Source organism: Dreissena polymorpha, chromosome 13 (genome assembly GCF_020536995.1).
Source record: "Dreissena polymorpha isolate Duluth1 chromosome 13, UMN_Dpol_1.0, whole genome shotgun sequence".
Classification (NCBI taxonomy): Eukaryota; Metazoa; Mollusca; class Bivalvia; order Myida; family Dreissenidae; genus Dreissena; species Dreissena polymorpha.
Window position 1 is genome coordinate 8,504,669 of NC_068367.1, and position 23,940 is coordinate 8,528,608.

General features: G+C 34.6%; 2 protein-coding genes across 2 annotated transcripts in view; one reads left to right on the forward strand and one right to left on the reverse strand.

The window, feature by feature from the left end:
- Positions 1 to 23,940, reverse strand: part of LOC127855142 (uncharacterized) — a 368,604-nt gene that overhangs the window by 167,931 nt on the left and 176,733 nt on the right. The window lies entirely within an intron of this gene.
- On the forward strand, positions 11,369 to 22,149 carry LOC127855138 (interferon-induced protein 44-like). The gene is made up of 7 exons (XM_052390537.1): positions 11,369 to 11,411; positions 14,834 to 15,368; positions 15,910 to 15,971; positions 16,224 to 16,421; positions 16,849 to 16,992; positions 18,618 to 18,792; positions 21,091 to 22,149. Exons 1-7 carry the CDS (start codon positions 11,406 to 11,408, stop codon positions 21,438 to 21,440), a joined length of 1,470 nt encoding a protein of 489 aa, XP_052246497.1. The 5' UTR covers positions 11,369 to 11,405; the 3' UTR covers positions 21,441 to 22,149.

Sequence of the window (23,940 nt, forward strand, 5' to 3'; positions counted from 1 at the left end):
ACTCGGTCGCTGTTTCACTCAATCAATTTATTCCTCTCTCTGACAAGTATGCAGTCACTCTCTTGCACATTGATGCATTAAATTTATTAAGCACTCGATCATTAACTCTATTAAACAAACATATTATTATATTATGTAACGAGCTGAATTTCATTGCAAACATACTATTCACTAAAATGAATAGTTATCGATTATAGCATTTAATGTAATTTGCTATATTTCATATAAAAATCGTGTTTATCACAAACAAAGCCTTAAAGGCAAGCTTGTGACGATATCACTAAAAGGCAAATAATTATTGTAAAACATGATAATGAACCGTTTGCTTGGTTGACCTGTACAAAAAACACTTTGTGTCACGCATACGCACTTCTTAAACATGCATTCATATAAATAGAATATTACTTAACTTAAAATTGGTTGTTATATGTTTGCTTTAGCTCAGGTAGTGAATGGCGGGACAGTTGCCAAATAAATACATTGATCAGCTGGAGTCCTGGATTGGCACGGGACCCAAGATATTCACCGTGCTCTACAAGATAACCATGGATGGATGTAACGCTACAGCATTCCAGCAGAAGTGTGACAACCAGGGACCGACTGTGACGGTGCTGTACAACAAACAGGACTCCGTGTACGGTGGTTATGGGAGTTTGAGCTGGAACAGTAGTAATGCTTGGATTACAGAAGCAAATGCCTTCCTGTTTCAACTGAAGTATTCAGGCAGCAATAAACACAACAAGTTTCAAATTAAGAATTCTACATATGGAATGTATGGACATTCTACATGTGGACCTACTTTTGGTGGCGGGAACGATCTCCACACCTTCAGTAGCACAGTCAACAGCTCAGGTAGCAATTTCATAGTTTTGGACACTCCTTCAACAACCAAGATCTTACTTCTGACAAAGTAAACAATGGAAACATGCAAGTCACCGAGTTAGAAGTTTACTGTGTAACAGGTACAAGTACATGCTGTTCTCCATTGCTAATTTATCTACACCATACTTTTAAATCCGGGTGTTTATAGTAAGGCATTATTTAAGGTATATAAATTATCTAATAGCTTTTTAAGGCTTGATTTGGTAGTATAAAGTATCGTGATCAGAAACGCACATGAACATGTATTTTAAATTGATTTTGAATGAATGTCAAAATAGGAAATAATTAACGCAGGACACTGGACAGGAGAGTATACAATTTAAATAGTGACATTTAAACACATAAATTAAGCAAAAGCATATAACCGTTTTAAAGTGTATGTTATATTTCTTTTCGAATGCACGTTTAATAAACGGTGCGAAGAATGGTCACCTTTTTGAAGGTACGCGGGCGGACGGGCGTCTTCCATGAGAACGAAATTCGCTCATTTACCAAAATTGTTAAAATCGTCATGAAACTTGGTAATAATGTGTGTGGCCATTAACGTTCTATAAACAGCCAGATCTCAGGAAAAACTTCTAAATTGTGACCCTTGAATGATACGAAATGTCTAATTGATTTTGTTTGCACTGCAACTCAAATATCTTTAATCGTTTCATTATGAAGCATGGTGACCATTTTTGTGGGCATTTAAGCTTGACAAAACTTGATAGCATGCTAGATCCCCTGAAATACTTCTTTTCAATATTCTATGAATTATAAAAAGGCTTAAGTATCCTTGTTTTCTCTTTTACACAAGTTGTGAACGAATCATAATCAAACTTGGTGCCAATATTTACAGGCTAATAATCAAAACCAATTACATTGAAAACTGGCGTATTGCGAATAAGCTGTTACTCTTTTTAAAGAATGTATATATTGTTCAATTACAAAGTCGAATACTCAATAGCAAAATATTTGATGTGAAGATTTTACTGAAGGTACTGATCTAGCGTTATTTAATGAATATGTTTATTTTATACATGCACACGCATTTGTACATTCAGAGCATATAGTCATGTTTCAACAATAACATGTTTGTAATGTTATAATTGACTTTGATCCAAATTGATAATGAAAAAATTATGTTCCTACTTTGCATTGATTATATACAGACGGTCAGCGGAAAAATTCACAACCGCAACCATCACAACCACCACAACCACCACACCCACCACAACAACCACAACCCTGGAGAAAAACTCCCGAATGGACTGAAAAGGTAAAAGGTTTTATGCCTTATTAAAGAATTGTTTAAATGTATACACAAATAACAATTACATTCTGAAACCAATAAATACATATGGCAAATCAAACCTGCACTGATTTTTTTAAATCCCATGCCCATTTAACAATACATTCTGAAGATTCGTATTAGAGTACACATTTTTGCAGAACAATAATTTATAGCCTTCAAAACATGAGTTATTATGATTTTAGTATCTTAAGGTAGCGCACCTCTAATTATTTCCCGCGATTTCTTCTAAGGTTGAAGAGCCTACTATTAGGTGCCGTAGCCTAGTGGTTAAGGCGATAGACTAGAAATCTTTTGGGATATTCCCGCGCAGGTTCGAATCCTGCCGACGTATATTTTTTTGCGACGCGTTTTATTTATTTTCTAACGTAATTTGATTTAATATGGCATATAAGCTATATTTATTGTTAAATATGTTGCAATTTTTATGCACATTCTTCAATTATTAAAATTAAAACAACGTTATGGCGAAATTGGGTGATTAACTGTTGAAAATACGAACCATGCATGTTGCATTTTTATTTTTATTTCAAAAAGTAAACGGTAAATCTGTCTTGTTCTTGGTATTTTTGCTGTATATAGTGTTTCTATAAAAACTAAGTTTAAAATATGACTTAAATGATACTATTTTGAATTTTATGACACTTTGTTTTTAACCGACCCAATTTTTACTTGGCTGAAATCACTTACATTAAAGTTAGTTAAATACATCAATTACCATTAAATGTGCTTGTTTATATTTTTATGTTTTGTCCTTAACTGCCTCTAATGTGATTAAATGTTTCTCTCAAAACCAGGTATCCAGAGAACGTTTTTTTTGCCTTTTTTTGCACAAACTGTGCGTCAAAATGCCTTTTTTGAAAGTAATACACCACGCCCCTTTGCCCTCCTGGGAAAAACACTAATATGGTGTTATACTGTTAAGCGTTCCTTAGATTATAACAGTCTAGTCAGAAACATACATAATTATAGTGTTCTACTGTTGCGTTTATGTAAATGACATTTTAGGTTCTTTTCAATTTGACAGTTTAAAGTTGTCTTGTGTTGGACTCTTTTTTTTCATGAATGCTACTAGTATTCAACATTGATTTCTACTTAAGAAAGGTTTATTAAGCAGGGCATTAAACAATAAAACAAAAAAGTGCCAGATTACACTTTATTTGATAAAAAACAAACACTGAGTGATTTCTTTTAATAATGTTTTAATGTACAATTTTTTATTCAAGAGCAGACAATGAAGACATTCCACAAGCATTAAGACTAAAAAGAAATGTTCTTGAAAAATGCATTAATAACACTATTTCTATTGCTTTTAGTGACTTACTGTTTTCATAAATAAGATATATAGTTATAAAGTAACGTAAAAAGTTGGTTTATAAAAATATTAAAAATTGACAAGTTTAAACTTTTTTTTTGTCGACTCTGTGATTTTTTTTCTTTTACTTTTATTTCGACCCCCGACCCTATTTTTATAAAAAATATCCCGTAAATCAATTTATTAAAACATGTTGGCCTTAGTATTAGATTGACAACAGTTTTATAGATTGCGCGTTTAATAAACAAGTTTTGCGTTAGTCGAAACACAGAAGTCCGACATACGGACGTGTGCTTGTAAATTGACATGACAGTGGGCGCATAACTAAAGTGTTATTTGTGTACTTCTTTACTTAAGTAGTACAAGATATAAATCGGGATGTTATATTGCAGTTACCAAAACAGGCTAAGATGTATACTATCATGTATATCCAAGACCACTTGTAGCCATATCTTGCCAATTACTGTTTGAACAGTGTATTAAGGTGCATAGTTGTAAATAGGAAATATACTATAAGGCAATGAGTCCATGTTATACATGGTAAACGATAACTTATGCATATTTATGAAGCTTTCTTTCAAGTGTTATTATCTGTCCAAGTTTAAACTTGTGTATTTTTATCAGTATCCTTTAAGCTTTAAATTTCATATCCGATAGGCAAACTGGACCGACAGATACATTTAACTCATTAACATGTGTCTATCTTACGGAGCATTCCGAAGATAGTTGATGAATGACGATTGGAACTAGAGGTTATCTACACGCATATATGTATTTGCGCATGTGAATGAAAACGAAAGTAAAAGCAACCGTACCTTTTTATCAAGGTAAGCATTTTTCAGTAATATGTGTTGATCATGATTTGTGATCATGATTTGTGTAATTCTCTATCGAAGTAAGATCACATATGCGAATTTTTCTACGTACATAACATAACACGTGGAGATTATTCTAACGCAAAACATTACAAACGTAAATATATCAGTAAAGGTTTTGATCTAAAATTTTACATGTTACAATTTGACTAAATTCCGTGCAAGCTCAGTATAAAATAATTGATCCATAACGGTTGGACGCTTAAGAATGTGGAAAGGTATGGTTTTATCTTTTTGCACATGGAAATGGTGAAACGCGATAATATTCTAAATCAAATTCAATATCATCATTTTAAGGAAAACATAAAATTAATTAAAAAAAAACAATATGGCTCGTAAGATTATTATGGAGCGCAACCGCGCTTTTTGGGAAGTTGCAGGCTACCTATCCCACATGCGTAAGCGTCCTTTCCTCGTGGATGCATTATTTTATCGTAAGCTTGCACATATTTCATTTATGAGAAAAGATTTTGATTTAAGATTGAACACGTGATCATTTTAGTACATTCTGTGCAGGCTACGGACAAAGTCATCAAATTTCCAAATCTCGATAAAAGATATTCGATGCTGGGATATTCAGACCAATTACATTTTGGTGGTGTAGGATACGATCTTCAAAAATTCAATAACATAGTTAACAACTGTGGTGGCTATTTTGCTTTAAATTGTAAAATGTGTATGCTTTTTTAAATATGTCAATGAATTATATATGCCAAACTATCATTTCATATGTGTTCATAATAAATGTATCTCGTTGTTCCATGCAGCTTTAATTTATATGCGTTTGGCGTTAAAAGCATATGCCTCAAAATTAAGTTGCCCGTGTGTACGTATTTTTCTTTTATTACAAAATCGTTATCATCACGGATCTAAAATTAACATTTAGCAATCTAAGGTTTAAAATTAACTACTTACTTTTCAAACATAATTCAGCAAAATGATGTCAGCGTTGTTATGCATGCGAGTACCCTTTACAGTGATTTGTTGCAATTGTTCGTTGAAAGCAATTACTTTTTATATTATGACTTTCATTCAATAACGATTAACGAATAAATTTATTCAACGAAATTATAAAATATTGTTTAACAAAGATGATTTTTTAAATGTTTTTGTTAAAAATAGTTACTATATGTAAATATAATTCAGCGATGTAAAGAATAGTATGTGTTAAAAAATATAATACATGTTTATATTTAAAATGCAAGTGTACTTTTTATGCACACTAGTAAATCATAATAAACTTGTCAAAAATCCCGACTGTGCACATTTTCTTTATATAATGCTTTATATAATGTACAGATGGGCAGCTCATAGAGAATACACCACAGCCATCACAACCTCCACAACATTGGAGGAGAACTTCTTAATGAAATGAAAAGGTGAAGATCTTTTTCATATTACCACATTGTTACGATATCAGTATATTAAATAAGCGATTTTAAACCAAATCTGATTGTAGTCACCTACGCATTAGTGTAATACCACTAGCATGTTTGTTCAAATTTGCTTAATAGGTACGCACATGCCTCCTGCATTCATCAAAATTATTATCAGATCGAAAAGATCCATGAACCTTTTATAATCTTATATATTATTATTATCCTTATAAATATAAATTGTCCGGATTTAAGTTTCTTGAGGTGCTAACCAAGGATATAGTATCGTTTAAAACTACCGATGAGCTGGGACTCGCAGATGTCCGTATCCTGATGCTAGGTCCATTGGGGACGGGCAAGTCCAGCTTCTACAACACAATCAAATCGGTGTTCAAGGGTCATTCTCTCAAAGTGCTCCGTGTGGGATCTCCACACATGGCATTACACTTGCGATACTGGAACAGTTAATGCAATCTTGAAAATGTACATTCCTTAAATGGACTGTGGAAGCCTTAACTTTTCCAAATTGTGTGTATAAGTAAACAATGAACTATTTAATCGGTAGGTTATATACTATGTGAGGACAAGTATAGACTTATACGTATAGGGTATCAACCTATAAATTTTGAGCATATAAGTACTTAAGACTTCAACTATATACCAGTAAACATTACATAACAGCTTATTTAAAATTATATAGAATATGCATGATTTCTTTAAAAACTTGTTTGTAAAAATTAAAAAATATTAAACGTTAAGTTTGCAATGCGTGGGATGTTTCATCCAACCCGTAATGCCAGCGGGATCTAAAAACCATAAAATGCATCGACAAACCACATCGGAAATGCTATATATATGCTTTTCAGTACACCCCTAAGGAATTGAATCTGCGTTCTGTAGCGACAATGAATTTCCGGCTCTTCGATACACTTGGTCTAGAGGTCACTCATGGTATTGACCATTTTGAGTGCAGCTATTTGCTGGATGGAAACCCCAGATTATTACGAGGTTATGTTTAATATCTATGACACGTTAATAAGTGTTAACTTTTCACAAGTATTCTGATTTATTGTTTGTTATATGTTGAGACAAAGAACTTGTGGTGACTGAATATGTACACTTACAACTGCAGGTGATTTATTATAGGCAAATGACAAAATGGTGTATATACAGCTCGCAAATATTAAAGGTTAATGTGTTAAAATACTGTTTGGAATAATATATTAGTTTCCGTATAAGAAGCGATTTGAATCGTTGAAAGCGGTTCTCACTAATAGCCGATTTTCGTAAAACTATAAGAAAACATTTAGTTAATAAGTAAGTACTGAGATAATATGTTCAATAATATAAGTTATAATATAAGTATTACGATCAACTTAGCAAGATGAATATCACGATGCATGCAAGGAAGAAATATATTTTATAACAGCATTCCCAGTATTATGTTGTTTACTTTGCATGCTATTATTTAAACAAATGAAGACATTATTATACTTGTAAAAGAAGCAAATCTTATTCAACACTGACTGCTTAGTTGTCGGTTATCTAAATTCAGTTTATGAAATCTTACACTTGATAATTAACGAAGTTTAGGGGGGTATATAAGAGTGAACTTGTCTGTCGGTCTGTTTGTCTGTCGGTCGGTCCGTATTAAGTGTCCGCTCTCTAATTCAAGTTGTATTCATCCGATCTTAACCAAACTTGGTCTCATGTTGTATCTAGATGATGTCTAGGTCAAGTTCGAATATGGGTCATGCCGGGTCAAAAACTAGGTCATTGGGTCACTGAGTGTGTTTTTAACATTAAGCATGGTGTCCGCTCTCTCATTCAAGTAGTTTTCATCCGATCTTCACCAAACTTCACCAAACTTGGTCAGAAGTTTTATCTAGATGATTTGTAGGTCAAGTTCGAACATGGGCTATGCCGGGTCAAAAACTAGGTCACGAGGTCACTTAGTGCGTTGTAAACATTGAGCATGGTGTCCGCTGTTTTTTGTGAAGGCAAAATGCACCGTATTCTGTGTCAATGCGGTATGTGGGGGTATTCGTCACGTCTTTGACAAAGCTCTAGTTTAATTTGGTTTAAGTTCAGGAATACGGACATAATGCATGCTTTGGTTTAAAACAATGTAACTTATTTTTTTTACTTATTTGTCCGCCATATTGTAAACTGACGCCATAATAACACAAATGGACTTAACGAGTGCCAGCTTAATATTACACAGCTATAAATTTACGTAGACAGTTTAATTTTACTTGAAAGTTAATCAAAGTCGCTCCAATAAGCCTTGACAATGCCTGGTTCATCAACCGAGAGTTACAGAAAAGATTCACTACCTTCTGTTGGTGATCGACGCTGCACCTGTTGGCGAGATGCCAGCTAAATTGGTCGAAAATTTGTCCTTATTCTAATTGGTCTTCAAACATGAACAATTCTTGCTAGTGTGTATAAGACCGTACATCTTGCATTGATTTTGCAGTGGAATATATTTGCATCAACTGCAGGTTCTAACGTAAATGAGACATTGAGGTTACTTATTTATTGAATTTGCTTGTAAGGATTAATAATCATTTAATATGGCTAAGTTTGAAAAACATAATGTTATCGACTTTCATTTCGCAATTTCAAATAAATGCAATGTGAAAAAGTCGAAAGGGATATAGTATTGCTTTGGCTAAAACAGGATAAGTTTTGTACCGTAATATATACATTCATGACCATATTTTACCAATCACGAGTTTTCCAGACCGATTACGGTTTAATTAAACTAAGTGCGTATTTTATCATATAACATTATATCGAATATATTTAAGATAAGAAAATTGTTGTGAAAGTAGCGACACAGGCGAACCAAAATGACTTGAATTTTGTTAAAGCTTTGTGGTTCAGTCATATCCTTAGCAACTAAGACACAATAGCTGGTGTATGCTCACTACAGTACCATCCAACTGCAGATTAAGTTATCTATTTGCTCATCTGTTGTATTTGTTTGAACGTAACACCATAACGTACGTTTGCTGCATCTGATATTATAAATATAATTCACTTCAATTAATTTGCGTTTGTACTGAACCTTAAGCTTAAACATGATGAATTTAAATAACAAATGACTTGACTGTCTTTAATTCTTGGTTGCTCCTTGCCTTAAGACAGTTTTAAACCCCAAAGCTGGTTAATGGTTTTAGCATTTGTAATGCAAAAACGTAGTCATTTACTGGAACAGTCTACGTGTGTTTGTTAAACTTGGATTAATATCATTACTCTGCGAGCACACCATCACGTTAGTTGTTTAATTTGCGCATAATGGATCAACGATCTATAAATATTGAAAGATCTTTGGATGGATATATTGATGATCTTTTTGTGTTTATGTATGCCAGACAATAGTTTATATGGCTCAAATAGCCGATTAACATGCCACCTGGATTCCACATGGAAATTTGTTTATATAGGTCCCTGGTTTACATGAAAAATAGCCTTTAGGAGTTGCACATCGCAGCGACACTAAGGAACAGTAGCTGATAGTTGGATTGTTGCAACAAGCTGTTAAAATAAATTGTATTATTAAACAACGGTTCCATATTATAAACGGTAAACGAGAATATTTTATTAAATGTTGTCAATTTACGCGGCTTAGTTTTGACGCAAGTTGAAAATAGTGTATTTTATTGACATCCTTTAAGCTCGAAATTTGCTATCCGATAGGCACTCTGCACCAGCAGACGACTTTTAGGCCGATACATACATCTAGCTAACGGAGCATTCCGAAGATAGTCGATGTATCACGATTGAAACGATTGTTTATATCTACACGAATTGGGAAGTGAATTAGTTAGCATGAGCACGAAAACAGAACAGAACAGAACAGATAGTTTATTTGCGACTTAAGCAAATACAGCTCATCGTCAAAAACAATAAATCAATGATAAATACATATACATACACATGCGTCAAACTAACAACAAATGTTTATGCATTTTTACACATAGATGATTTTTGTGAGAATGCAATATGAAAGAGAAGGTTCTTAATTGTTAAACAAAGTAAAGTTAATGATTATGATTCGTTAGTGATTGAGAAAAATAAAATATAAACATTATGCAGTTAGAAATTATTTACAAAATCACAATTTTTGGGAAAAAAACTATTCTCTCCTAAGACTATAAATTTTGGCTCTAAGTTTAAATTCTTTTATACAAAAATTAGCTTGACGTATCAATACAGATTTTCTAGTCTCATTCAACAATTGTAAAAAATTAAACATACTTGGTCTTCTTCTGTAAAAAACAGGTATACATGTATTTCTAATATTATCATATAAAGGACATATAAGAACAAAATGGTACTCAACTTCAATTCATTCAGTGAACAAAATGTACATGTGTTTTCATTTCTTGGAATGTTTTGGTGCCTACCAGTTTCTATAAATAGAACATGTGAAGACAATCTCAATTTTGCGATTATGTTTCTAAATTTCGAATTTTCAATTTTGTCTAAATAAATGGATCTTTCAAAAATGGGTTTCAATATTTTGTACAAATATAGTGATGGAGAGTCATTTTCGCCAATTCGCCTTTTTGAAATGAACAAATCTTTTAATCTATTGCGTAACATTATTATAAAGCTGTTAACATTAACAGATTCTGGATATAATCAAACGTCATTAAAACCTGACTCTTGCAAGAGTTTCCGAACGTTTGATGTCCATGACTTGGAGTGAGGATTATCACATGCTTCTTTAAATTGTTTACGAATAATATTACTTAAGATACAGTTAGAAGACTTTTCGTTGAACAAATTTAAGAAATATTTAACTACTCGCAAATATCGACATATATACATCGGGTATCTCCCTACTTCGGCATACAAAGCATTTGACATAGTAGAAGCTTTTACACTTAAAAGCCATTTACAGAATTTGCGTTAGACACGCTCAATATTTTCGGCTTTGGTAAACCCCCATACCTCGCTTCAATAATTTAGAATCGAGCCAACATATGCATCAAACAGATTTAACATTATTTTAACAGATACATTCAATGATTTTGTAACAGTAAATAATGCGTTCATCGCTCTAAGCGCTTTGGCTGATAAAGTATTTGTGGCTTGTATAAACGAGCCGCTGCTTGAAATTACTAGTCTTAAATAATTACAATTGTTCACGATTTCAATTGGATTATTATTGTACACCCATCTATAGCCTTTTTTTAATCTGCCTTTATGAAAAATAACAATTTTTGTTTTTGTCGACATTCACCGTTATATTCCACTTCGTGCAATACTCAAACAAATTGTTCATGGATGATTGTAAACCCTCAGCGGATTCTGAGATTAGTACTGCGTCGTCGGCGAATAATAGAAGATAAATGGATAATTGATCAATTGTAATGCCCGCATATATATCAGCTTGTAAGTGCAACTCAATGTCATTTAAGAATAATGAAAACATTTTTGGCGAACATATTTCTCACTGTAATAACCCGATGTCGGATTCAAATAAATCGGAAATACTATTCATATGTTTGATGTAAATCTGATTATACAAAGAGCGAAAAACGGACAGGAGTTTGCCAAACGAAAGAACAAGCCACTAGAGGTGTTGATTCAGGTAAGCTTTTGTTCAGGAATATGTATAGGCCATGACATATGTGTTTTAATTCTCTATGCAAGTAAGATATCGGGTTTAATTTTCATAATGTATTTACGAATGTATGAAGTACATAGTTCTTTTTAAAACTTGCTTTGAAGTTTCTTTGCTATGTTAAGGCAACTGATATATATATATATATATATATATATATATATATATATTTCATGCTTGTTATCCATTTATATAACCATGTTACAATTTCTGTACAACCTCACCATTTTCTGAAAATGGTTTCGCCTTTTAAACTGATTGAATCTACACTATATCTTCAGATTAGGATAAGGCTTTACAAGATCAGTAATACAAAAATAATACAATGTTAATGTCATGCACAAATGCTGTCTTAAATAAGGCACAATTTAACTTTATTTGTAATTGTATGGCATGGTTTTAAAATAGTACTTAGTACTGTCTTAAGTGGTTTTTGCTATTTTGCGACTAATTTGATTATTGACCCCCATAAGTATTATGCCTTTCAATGATAGTATACTGGAAATATATTGACTTAAATGCAATAAATCGTCTTTGTTTAAACGACCTTTTGATAGATTTAGGCATGTATTGAAGTTTGTCATTAGATGCTTTATATTGAAAAATGTAAACATTGGATCTAAAAAGCTCCAGTAAAAAAACAAGGATAAAATTAAAGAATTAAAAAAGTAACCCTCATTTGGGCTCGAACCACTGACCCCTGGAGTAAAAATCTATCGCTTAGACCACTCGGTCATCCGTGCTCATACAATGAGGGATGTATTTTATACTTTATATAAGCAATCCTCGTTGTATCACAAAATATAACGAAAACAACATTATAAAACTCTACACATTTTTCCAATCGTTTCGAGTAGCAAAGTTTTATAATTGTCGGGTTTTTAAATCGTCAAAAGTTGCATATAATTGATATTTAAGTGCATGGTAAATTTTCAGTATTACAGTTTCCTTTCAAATATCATAACTTCAACGAAATATTTTGAAACTGAAACCATTTTTCTTTTAATTTTGTTAATTTAACAAAACGTGAAAAGTCCCCTTCAATTATTGATCATTATTATTAGCTCGGCTGTTTTCGGAGAAACCCCGAGGTATTGTCATAGCCAGCTCGTCGTGTCGTTTCGTCCGCGTCGTGCTAAAACCTTAACATTTTGTCAAGGTTTTGAACATTGGCTATAAAATCAAAGTGCTTCCACCTACAACTTTGAAACTTCATATGTAGCTGCACCTTGATGAGTTCTACACGCCTCAACCATATTTGGGTCACCAGGTTTAAGGTCAAGGTCACTGTGACCTCTACAAAAAATATCTGACAAGCTTTCATTTATTAAAAAAGCACCCGCAGCCGAGCGTTGGCACCCATTATGCGATGCTCTTGTTTTTGTTGTGTTGGATTTTCGCCGTTTTTAACATCATATCACGGCAGTCAGTTTTCCAACTCACAGTTTCCTGGGTAAACTGATATATTTAAGGTCGCCGTGGTGTAATGGATATGGTGTCCGCCTAGCGACCGGGAGGTCACGGGTTCGATCCCCGCTGTGGGAGCGTTCTTTCAATCTCCCATATAGACACCAAGTACTGGTTCTAGGCCCAGGAAACGGACTCGAGAGCATTTCAAATAAGTAGGAATGACTTTCTATGCAATCGGGCTAAAATAAATAGGTTTCAACTAAACTGATATAACATTACTAAGTGTATATACCTATGCCTTCAACTGAAAACCGCCTTTGTTAAATAAGAAGTATGGGGAAGAATGGCCGTATAAATTATCACAAGACCCACCCTCTTACTCGCTGTGTCCAGGCCGAGGATCTAATCCGGCATCATCAGATTTGTAGCCCAGCGCTCTACCAACTTAGCCAGCCGGTCCGACTGCTAATGAATGCAATCATTGTTTAGCAAACTCATGCGTTAATTCAAATAACTTGTTGGTTTATATTTTCTTAATTTAATAGACCCTTTTTAGCACATCTATTTTTGGGAAAAAAATGAGCTATTGTCATCACCTTGGCGTCGGCGTTGGCGTCGGCGTTGGCGTCGGCGTCCGGTTAAGTTTTGCGTTTAGGTCCATTTTTCTCAGAAAGTATCAATGCTATTGCATTCAAACTTGGTACACTTACTTACTATCATGAGGGGACTAGGAAGGCAAAGTAATATATCTCTGGTGTGCATTTTGACAGAATTATGTGCCCTTTTTATACTTAGAAAATTGAAAATTTTGGTTAAGTTTTGTGTTTAGGTCCATTTTATTCCTTAAGTATCAAAGCTATTGCTTTCATACTTGCAACACTTACTAACTATCATAAGGGGACTGTGCAGGCAAGCAAAGTTATGTAACTCTGACTGGCATTTTGACAGAATTATGTGCCCTTTTTATACTTAGAAAATTGAAAATTTGGTTAAGTTTTGTGTTTAGGTCCACTTTATTCCTACAGTATCAAAGCTATTTCTTTCATACTTGCAACACTTATTAACCATCATAAGGGGACTGTGCAGGCAAAGATATGTAACTCTCACTGGCATTTGGACGGAATTATGGGCCCTTTACACTTAGAAAATTGAAAATTTGGTTAAGTTTTGTGTTTTGGTCCACTTTACCCCTAAAGTATCATAGATATGGCTTTCATACTTGGAAAACTCGCAAACTATCATAAGGGGACAGTAAAAGGACAAGTTGCATAACTCTGGTTGTCATTTTTACGGAATTATGGCCCTTCTTTGACTTAGTTACTTTGAATATATGGTTAAATTTTGTTTTTCGATCCACTTTACTTCTAAAGTATCAAGGCTATTGCTTTCAAACTTCAAATACTTTCATGCTATCATGTGGTTACTGTACCTGGCAAGTTGAATTTTACCTTGACCTTTGAATGACCTTGACTCTCAAGGTAAAATTATTAAATTTTGCTAAAATTGCCATAACTTCTTTATTTATGATTAGATTTGATTGATACTTTGACAAAACTACTCTTACCAGACTTACCACAATAGACTCCACCCAAACCATCCCCCGTGACCTCCCCCCACCTCCACCCCCCCCCCAATCCCCCCGATATTTTTTTTAAATCATCTCACAAATAACCACCACACCCTCACACTATACCCCCCCCCCGACCACACCCACCCCAATTTTTTTTGAAACGGTTAAAAAACACAAATATTTATTTTTATTATTTTATTTTTGAAATACCGTCAAACCATCGCACCCACGAATCCCCTCCCCCCAATTTTTTTTGCATTTTGTTTTGCCTTTTTGGAAGATAATGTAATAAATGTCCACACCCCCACACTATACACCCCTCTTCACTCCACCTCACCCGCCTTTGTGATTTAAATTGAGAGTCCCTTCATCTTTAATAAGAAAATAGATGAGCGGTCTGCACCCTCAAGGCGGTGCTCTTGTTAAGACTTACTGTCAACTTAAATATGTTTTTTCTCAATGTCATACAGATAACAAGAACAATGGCGGGACAGTTGCCTGAAAAGTACATGGATCAGCTGGAGTCCTGGATCGGCACAGGACCAAAGATCTTCACCTTGCTCTACAAGATAACCAAGGATGGATGTAACCCTGCAACATTTCACCAGAAGTGTGCTAATCAGGGACCCACCGTTACTGTTCTGTACAACCAACAGGATTCGGTCTATGGGGGATATGTTAGTGCACACTGGAACAGTGGTGGCGCTTGGGTGCAAGATGCGAATGCCTTCTTGTTTCAACTAAAGTATTCAGGCACTGATACATTTACCAAGTTTCCTATTCGCGAAACAACATATGCGCTATACGGAGGCAAAACCTATGGACCTTTGTTTGGTATGGGACACGATCTGTTGACATTCCTAAACACAGTTAACAGCTCAGGTGGTTATTTCGCTTTAAAAGGTCAAATGAAATTTGGTTGTTACAACAACCAAGATCTATCTGCAGATCAAGTCAACAATGGCAACATGAACGTCACTGAGCTAGAGGTTTACAGAGTTACAGGTAAATGTTCATGCTCTTAGAAATATGTCAATGTATTATGTATGTAAGAGTGTAATTATCATAACATATGTGTCCATAGGAAGTTGTTTCATTGAGTTTTATTTACGTAAATGCATTGTCGTCAAAATGTATTTGCACATGCGCAGTGTATTTTAATAATAAACATGTGATCATCACAGTTTTGAAATTAGTCATGAAAATTTCAAGGTTAATATCCACAGTTTTTTAGTTGTTAAGTATTTGATTACCTTCTACAATGAATTGTAAAAGATGTGCACTGTAGGCATTTTTTTCGATGATTACGTTCATTCAAAACCAACAGATTTTATTCAAAATATCTTTTAAATGTTTGTGATACAATTATAATTTTTGTGAATGTTTTTATATCTACTATATTTTGTTTTAAGAGAATCCAGTGATTTATGAAAGTATTCTCATTTGGTAAAATGTATCGTGATATCTAAATGCTAGTGTACCATAATGTAAGCATACTGATCAAGGTCAAATTATGTAATGTTCGTTATGCAATTATTGTGCACAGATGGGCAGCGCAATAGGACTCCAACACAACCGTGGAGAAAAACTCCTGAATGGAATGAAAAGGTGATGATCATTCCATATTACAGCCTTGTTTCGATTTATGTGTATTAGGTTTTTTAAACTCCAATTTGTTTGAAGAACCGAACCGTAACTTCTATATGTATGAAACCACTATTGTGTACGTTCTAATGGATTAACAATTACGCACATGTCATCTTACGTGCATTATAGTTATTATAAGTTTGAACCGAGCGATGAACCTAGAATAATCTTATATAGTATTGTTATTGTAAATATAAATTGTCCGGATTTCAGTTCCTTGAAAAGCTTACCGAGGACATCGTATCGTTCAAACCCTCCTGTGAGTTTGGACTGTCAGATGTCCGTATCCTGATGCTGGGTCCAGTAGGGGCGGGCAAGTCCAGCTTCTACAACACCATCAACTCGGTGTTTAAGGGTCGCATCTCGCAAAGGGCTCCATGTAGGATCGCCACACATGGCATAACACTTGCGGTATACGAACAGTTAATATAGACGTGAATACATGCCGTAACTTGGCTGAGAATGCCATAACTTAACCAACATGGGTGTATAGATTTATTTAGTAAACAAAAAAGAACCATATAATCAAGTGGCCATTTCATAAGTTAGGGCCTCAAGTGTATACTTATTCGTATTAAAAGTTTTTTAACATCTCAATAGTAATTTTGATCATAATATAAGTTAGGATTTGAAATATATACTTTTATATATTACATAGCAGCTCAATAAAAAGTATATGGTCTTAAACGTGATTTGTTGACGAAAATGGAATATTATTTAGAAAACATTATGTTTGCTATTAGTGGGCTGTTTTTATCTAACCGGAAATTTAAATTAGAACTCACGATCCTAACAAAGATTCTCATTATATCTTAAATGTAATACGCATGCTTTGCAGTATACCCCTTATGAAGTGAATGTGCGTTCTGGAGCGACTTTGAATTTCCGGCTGTGTGACACACGTGGCCTGGAGGTCACTCAGGGTATTGACAATTTTGATTGCAGCTACTTACTGAATGGAAACATCCCGGATTATTATGAGGTAATGTCTTGACGTTCGTGCGGCCTCCGAGTGTCTTGTCCAGTACATAACTCGAAAACTATCAAAGATATCAAAATGAAACTGCTTACGTAAATAAACTTCATCAAACGGAGTTCCAGTTAGCAAGAACTATTACTCTTAATGCCATTGTACCGTAATAACACATACATAAATAAACTCAGTGAATAGTTATGTGGTATTTATTCATTTGTTAATACATGTACATGTACATGTTTTCCAAGTCCAGAAAATATTGTAATCAACTGATAAAACTTACAGGACATGACACAATCTGTCTAAATCTACCAAAACAGGACCCCACTCCCACATGGGATCCTGAAGATAATCCTCAAGTGTCTCTCATGTGGATTAGATGCTTCTGTTTTAGCAGCTTAGATAGTTCTGCTTAAATACATGTATCGTTACATAAACATGTCAAATTGATGGGTCCAACTGATTTGTTGAACTGCATATATGTGCACATTTATTATCTGGTAAATGCACTGACACGAAACAAATATCGATTGACCATGTAATCTTGTCACGATCTATAATTAAAACAATCTGAACCCAGTTGCACGCGTGAATCTACTGTCAAGAAACAAATAAGTCTCTGACTGTATTGACGTAAATATATGGCATGCATTATTGCAAAAGCAGGTGTATAAATGCATTATGTGACCCTATAATTACATGGTTATTGTCCTTAAGTAATGTTTCAAACTTAGCTGCTGTAAACTACTTTTCTTCATTAGGCCTATTACAGACATTCATTAGGCCTATTACAGACATGAGTCAGTGCTCTCTAAATTTTATCAATAAATACAAACTTAGTCTAGCAGTGCATGTCTATTAAAGCTACCCCGGTATATATCGCGTGGAATGGGACTATTTGAGGCTATCTCTGGTGGTTTCAAAAGTATTTCAATCATATCAAGGCAATACATTTACTTATTCTCACATATAAATTGTTTCACCATCTTAGTTGATGCTTTAGAGTAATAAATGACAACTTCGCCTTTTGAATCAGAGGTAATGGCTAACGACAGTAAGAATAATTTGAAGACACATACCAACACAATTTATGTGGAAGTTTCAGGAATCTAAACACGCGATCTTAGGATTTGTCGTCCACGATTTCGCATAGGAGCAAGCATTTCATATCTTGATATGTAGTTGGTTAAGATTCATTTTTGTGTAACAAAACACTTTATTGAAAGTAAAACAAACTAAACTAAGATTTTTTCTTTACGAATGAAAATGTGTTATAATTTGAATTGTCAATCAATAATCGAGATTAATTCGCATACGTAAGATACCCCAAAGCACTGACGTACACATAAGTTTACATGATTAAAACAGTGTAATGATTAACCTTATCAGATAATTAACAAAAACAAATTTCTCGCGTTTTCTGATATTGTGGAAAATTTCATGATCAACTTAGAAACAATCAATTTTATCTAAGTAATGCGTTCAGCTTTGTCGGATGCATAAAATGATACGTTTAAGTACATTGATATTTGATTACATGACAGTCCCAATCAATGAAGCGTATGTCACTTTTTAGCTGTATTGTGTCTTTGACTCTAAAAACAGCCAGACAGTAAAATCTTTCGTAACAGTTCAACCCAGCCCCTCCTCCAATCATCCCCGACAATCCCGGGTTCGTGCATCAACCAAGGGTTACAGAAAAGATTTACTGCGTTGTGTTTGTGATCGACACTGCAACTGTTGGCGACATTCCACCGAAACTGGTCAAAAAGATTAACAGTTTCCAACGAATTGTTAATCGTAAAGGTAAAAAGAGCTACACATTTTGAGCTCATCTATTTAAAAAAAAAATGAGCTATTGTCATCACCTTTGCGTCGGCGTCGGTGTCGGCGTCCGGTTTCGTTTTGCGTTTAGGTCCACTTTTCTCATAAAGTATCAATGCTATTGCATTCGAACTTGGTACACTTACTAACTATCATGAGGGGACTGTGCAGGCAAAGTAAGATAACTCTGGCTTGCAATTTGACAGAATTATGTGCCCTTTTTAGACTTAGAAATTGAAAATTTTGGTTAAGTTTTGTGTTTAGGTCCATTTTTTGCATAAAGTATCATAGCTATTGCTTTCATTCTTGAAACACTTACTAACTATCGTAAGGGGACTGTGCAGGCAAAGTTATGTAACTCTGACTGGCATTTAGGCGGAATTATGGGCCCTTTATACATGAAATTTGGTTAAGTTTTGTGTTTTGGTCCACTTTACCCCTAAAGTGTCATAGATATTGCTTTCATACTTAGAACATTCGCAAACTATCATAAGGGGACAGTAAAGGACAAGTTGCATAACTCTGGTTATCATTTTTACGGAATTATGGCCCTTTTTTGACTTATTAACTTTGAATATATGGTTACGTTTTGTGTTTAGATCCACTTTACATCTACAGTATCAAGGCTATTGCTTTTAAACTTCAAATACTTTCATGCTATCATGAGGGGACATACCACAATAGACTCCATCCAAATCATTCCCCCGCCCCCCCCCCCCCCCGAATCCCTCCCGAATCCCCCCCGCATTATTTTTTTAATTAAAGATCATGTAATAAATGGCAACCGCACCCTAACACTATACTCCCCCCACCCCAAAAATAGTTTTTATTCCCCCGTTAGGATGGCATATAGCAGTTAAACTGTCCGTCAGTATGTCAGTCAGTCTGGCCGTCCGTCCGAAAAAAACTTTAACATTGGCCATAACTTTTTCACTTTTGAAGATAGCAAATTGATATTTGGCATGCACTTGTATCTCATGGAGTTGCACATTTTGAGTGGTGAAAGGTCAAGGTCAAGGTCACCCTTCAAGGTAAATGTCAAATTTATGGTGTCTGTCCGTCCGAAAACATTGGCCATTGCTTTTTCAATATAGAAGATAGCAACTTGATATTTGGCATGCATGTGTATCTCATGAAGCTGCACATTTTGAGTGGTGGAAGTTCAAGGTCAAGATCATCCTTCAAGGTAAAAAAAATTAAAAAATCAAAGCGGCTTTCTCATGAAGCTGCACATTTTGAGTGGTGGAAGTTCAAGGTCAATGTCATCCTTCAAGGTCAAGGTCATCCTTCAAGGTCAAAGATCTATTATTATTTTTTAATTCAAAGCGGCGTTCTCATGAATCTGCACATTCTGAGTGGTGGAAGTTCAAGGTCAAAGTCATCCTTCAAGGTCAAGGTCATCCTTCAAGGTCAAAGGTCATTTTTTTTAATTAAAAAACGGTGTTCTCGTGAAGCTGCACATTTTGAGTTGTGGAAGTTCAAGGTCAAGATCATTCTTGAAGGTCAAGGTCATCCTTTAAGGTCAAAGGTCAAAAAATAAATTCAAAGCGGCATATCATGAAGCAGCACATTTTGAGCGATGGAAGTTCAAGGTCAAGCTCATCCTTCAAGGTCAAGGTCATCCTTTAAGGTCAATGTAAAAAAAATAATTCCAAGCGGCGTTCTCATAAAGCTGCACATTTTGAGTGGTGGAAATTCAAGGTCAAGGTAATCCTTCAAGGTCAAAGGTAAAAATAAACAAAAAAATAAATTTTAAAGCGGCGCAATTGTGTTTCTGACAAATAAATCTCTTGTTTTTTTTCAAACATGGTTAAGAAACAAAAATATTTATTTTTATTATTCTATTTTTGAAATACCGTCCAACCGTCCCCCAAAGAATCCTCCGCTCCCCCCCAAAAAAATAAATATTTTTGTTTGCCTTTTTTTTGCATTTTTGGAAGATAATGTAATAAATGACCACACCCCACACTATACACCCCTCTCCGCTCCACCCCTCCCTCTTTTGTGATTGAAATTGAGATATGTCTGTACACCTTTAAAAAGAAAAATAGATGAGCGGTCTGCACCCGCAAGGCGGTGCTCTTGTTTAGCTTTTGGTAACTGAGTATGCTTGCGGTTACCTTTCTAAATTTTAGTACATAAAGTATACATGCCTACAGTTTTTAAACGTTATCACATTTAATTAAATTGCAAAACAATAATTCTATACAGATTAAAAATTATTGTAAACGTCTGCGGCTCATAAAAGCTCAATCGTGATGTTTTTGCCTTCGGTTCTAGGAATTCCACAAGCCGCTCTTCTGACAAAAGTTGACCTGGCGTGTCAGGATGTTGCTGGTAAAACCTCCAATGTTTTCACGAGTAAGAAGATTGAAGCCGCGGTGGACAAGGTATCTGGTCTTCTCGGGTTGCCTAGAAACAACATACTTCCGGTGAAAAACTACGAGAATGAGATGCAGCTTGATGACAACATCAGCATCCTGTCGTTGCTTGCACTGCGGCAGCTACTGCACTTTGCCGAGGATTACATTGAGAACCTTCAGGTGAAGATGAAAGCGCTCAAACTGTCTTCTCAAAGGCTTGCAAAAAGTGGTCTCTCAGAGAAAAGCAGTGACTTTATAAAAGAATAACTAACAAAAAATTAGGACCTTTCCGTTCCAAGTAAATTCGACCTCTCTATATTTACAATTTAGAACACAACGAACAGTGTACATTGGTTGTATACGTTAGTAAATACCTTTAAATGTTTTTGAAAATAAAGACGACGTGAAGCTGACGTGTTACACAATACTAGAAGCAACACTCATATCCTTATAGGTTAAATGTTCGTAGCTTTGTTGCATATCCTTCGTGCATGCTTCTATATTTCTTATCTTGCATGTACGCTAACACGTTTGGATGTTGAACACATATTTTATTCAACCAATGCCTACTGCTAACACAGCTTTGATTATTTAGCGAACGCTTGCAAAAAATAACAATTAGATGTATTGTGTTTATTAAATATATGCAATAGTGAATTTTTTCCGCATTTTGAATTTATAAATAATTTAAGCCATACAAATGTATTTAATGAAAATGTTTTAATGTAAATATTAAGGAACTGTTCTTAATCTAGCCTGTTATATTGTGGGGCTAAAACAAATAATTAAACTACAAACAAAATACAAGAGATATATTTTTTTAGAACAATTCTGTTGTCTGATTTGAGAACATATGCATTTAGACCTTGTCATATGAGGTTCTTAAATATCTGATATCAAAAGGTTAAATACGGTTAGAAACACAAAATTGTCAAATGACCACGGTCTTTTTCCTGTTAGTTTATTTAAGAATGCTGTTTTTGGCCTGGGGCGAAGCCCCTAGGCCATAGTATTCAATACCGTTTTTTGAGATAAGCTGACTTGGCTGGCTGCCAAAACAACCACGAATGAATGAATTTGGAAAAGTCCGATTTACCACTTGGCGGTCATTCATGCGCAATCAAAGAAGAGGGACCGATACTAACAAATAGGTCCCTGCAAAGAAGTTCTTAATAACCCGCATTGTGAATACAGAACATCACTATATAACATGACAGTGTCATAAAACGTGTAAAAAAATATTATTTAAGCAAAATTCCTAGCATTGGGTACGGCATAGTTTTTATTATTGTTTGCATATTCATGCGAGAATAAGTTCCTCACTTGACGGTCTAGGCCGAAAATATACGAGTGTCTACGGAGACAGTACGAAGAATTTTTTCTGATACATTTTTAAGGTATTAACACTCTAATGAACTTCGTGCAATATCTCCTTCTTTCGTACATATCCGTCAATCTAAACGTTATCCGGGAATGTGCTGAAAACTACGAATATTCTATAAATACTAAATGTAGGATCCGCTAAATACAAAGGCAACAAATATGGCCGACATTGTATCGTTTAAAGAAAACGCAATTTGCTATGTTGAAAGACAAAGATTAATAAAAGTGTTATTATCGTTCTAATGTGACTGGGGTTAATGATAAACGTCAATTAATGCATGGCAGTGTTGATATTTATGGAAAAAAAAACGATTCCTGGAAACGCTTGAAAATTTTGACCATTGTGAACAATAACGTTTAGAACCCGTGTCACGTGACACGGCGCTCTTTAACGTGTAAGCGTGTTTGTAACAAAGCCGTCAAAGGCCAGTAATTTTCTCTAATTGTTTATTATATTAATTAATGAAAACTTTATGTTTCACCTTTATTGCCCGGGCATGAGGCTGTTCCTTGATACGCTGTTTGACCTATAACAAATCATAAATACGATAATGCTTTACTGGGAATTATGCATGTGCGTTAAGTGTCGTCCCAGATTAGCCTGTGCTTTACTGGGAATTATGCATGTGCGTAAAGTGTCATCCCAGATTAGCCTGTGCAGTTCGCACGGGCTAATCAGGGACTACACTTTCCGCCTTAACTTAACTGGAGACATCATTTAAACGAAAAATTCCATAAAAGCTGAAATTGTCGTCCCATGTTTTAATGAATAATTTAAATATGTTAAAACATTACGTTACACCGCCAGAATGTGGAACTCTTGTTAGCATTCTGGAAATATGTGTATTATCTTACATGGAAATCGATTATAATATAGTTAAGCACATTTTATGAAATTCATAATCATTAATGAAGCGTTCTCGTAAATTGAGTTGCCCATCGATTGTTGGTCAGTGTCGGTGATTGCTCTTTCATCTTCATCTGCATCGGTGTCGGTGATTTCTGGCCAGTTTTTTTCCTCACACTGTTTGCATATGAAATGCAAACCATCATTCCGTTGGGCCTGACGATAGGCCTCATTGCGGAAGAGAAACCTATCACCGAAGACGTCATTTATCATATATATCGGTCTTTTTGGTTTGCTTATACAATAAATGGTCTTTTTAATTGAAAAGGCGGACGAAATCGACTAAGGTTATAATATAAATTGACATTTTACCTGTATCTCTCCGTTTGGAGACCGTTTACATAATTTACTAAATTGGCCTTTATGTTGCGCTGCTTACCATTTTAATATTTATATAATTAAAAAATAATAATCTTATACCTTAATGTATTTATTATAATTGAACATTTTCTTTGAGGCTAATTTCTACACAATTTA

What these genes read in the sequence shown, in the direction of transcription:
- LOC127855138 (XM_052390537.1), top strand. An exon ending in AGAGGTTTACAGAGTTACAG is followed by an intron (nt 15,369 to 15,909) that starts GTAAATGTTCAT and finishes TATTGTGCACAG; the next exon opens with ATGGGCAGCGCAATAGGACT. An exon ending in CTCCTGAATGGAATGAAAAG is followed by an intron (nt 15,972 to 16,223) that starts GTGATGATCATT and finishes TCCGGATTTCAG; the next exon opens with TTCCTTGAAAAGCTTACCGA.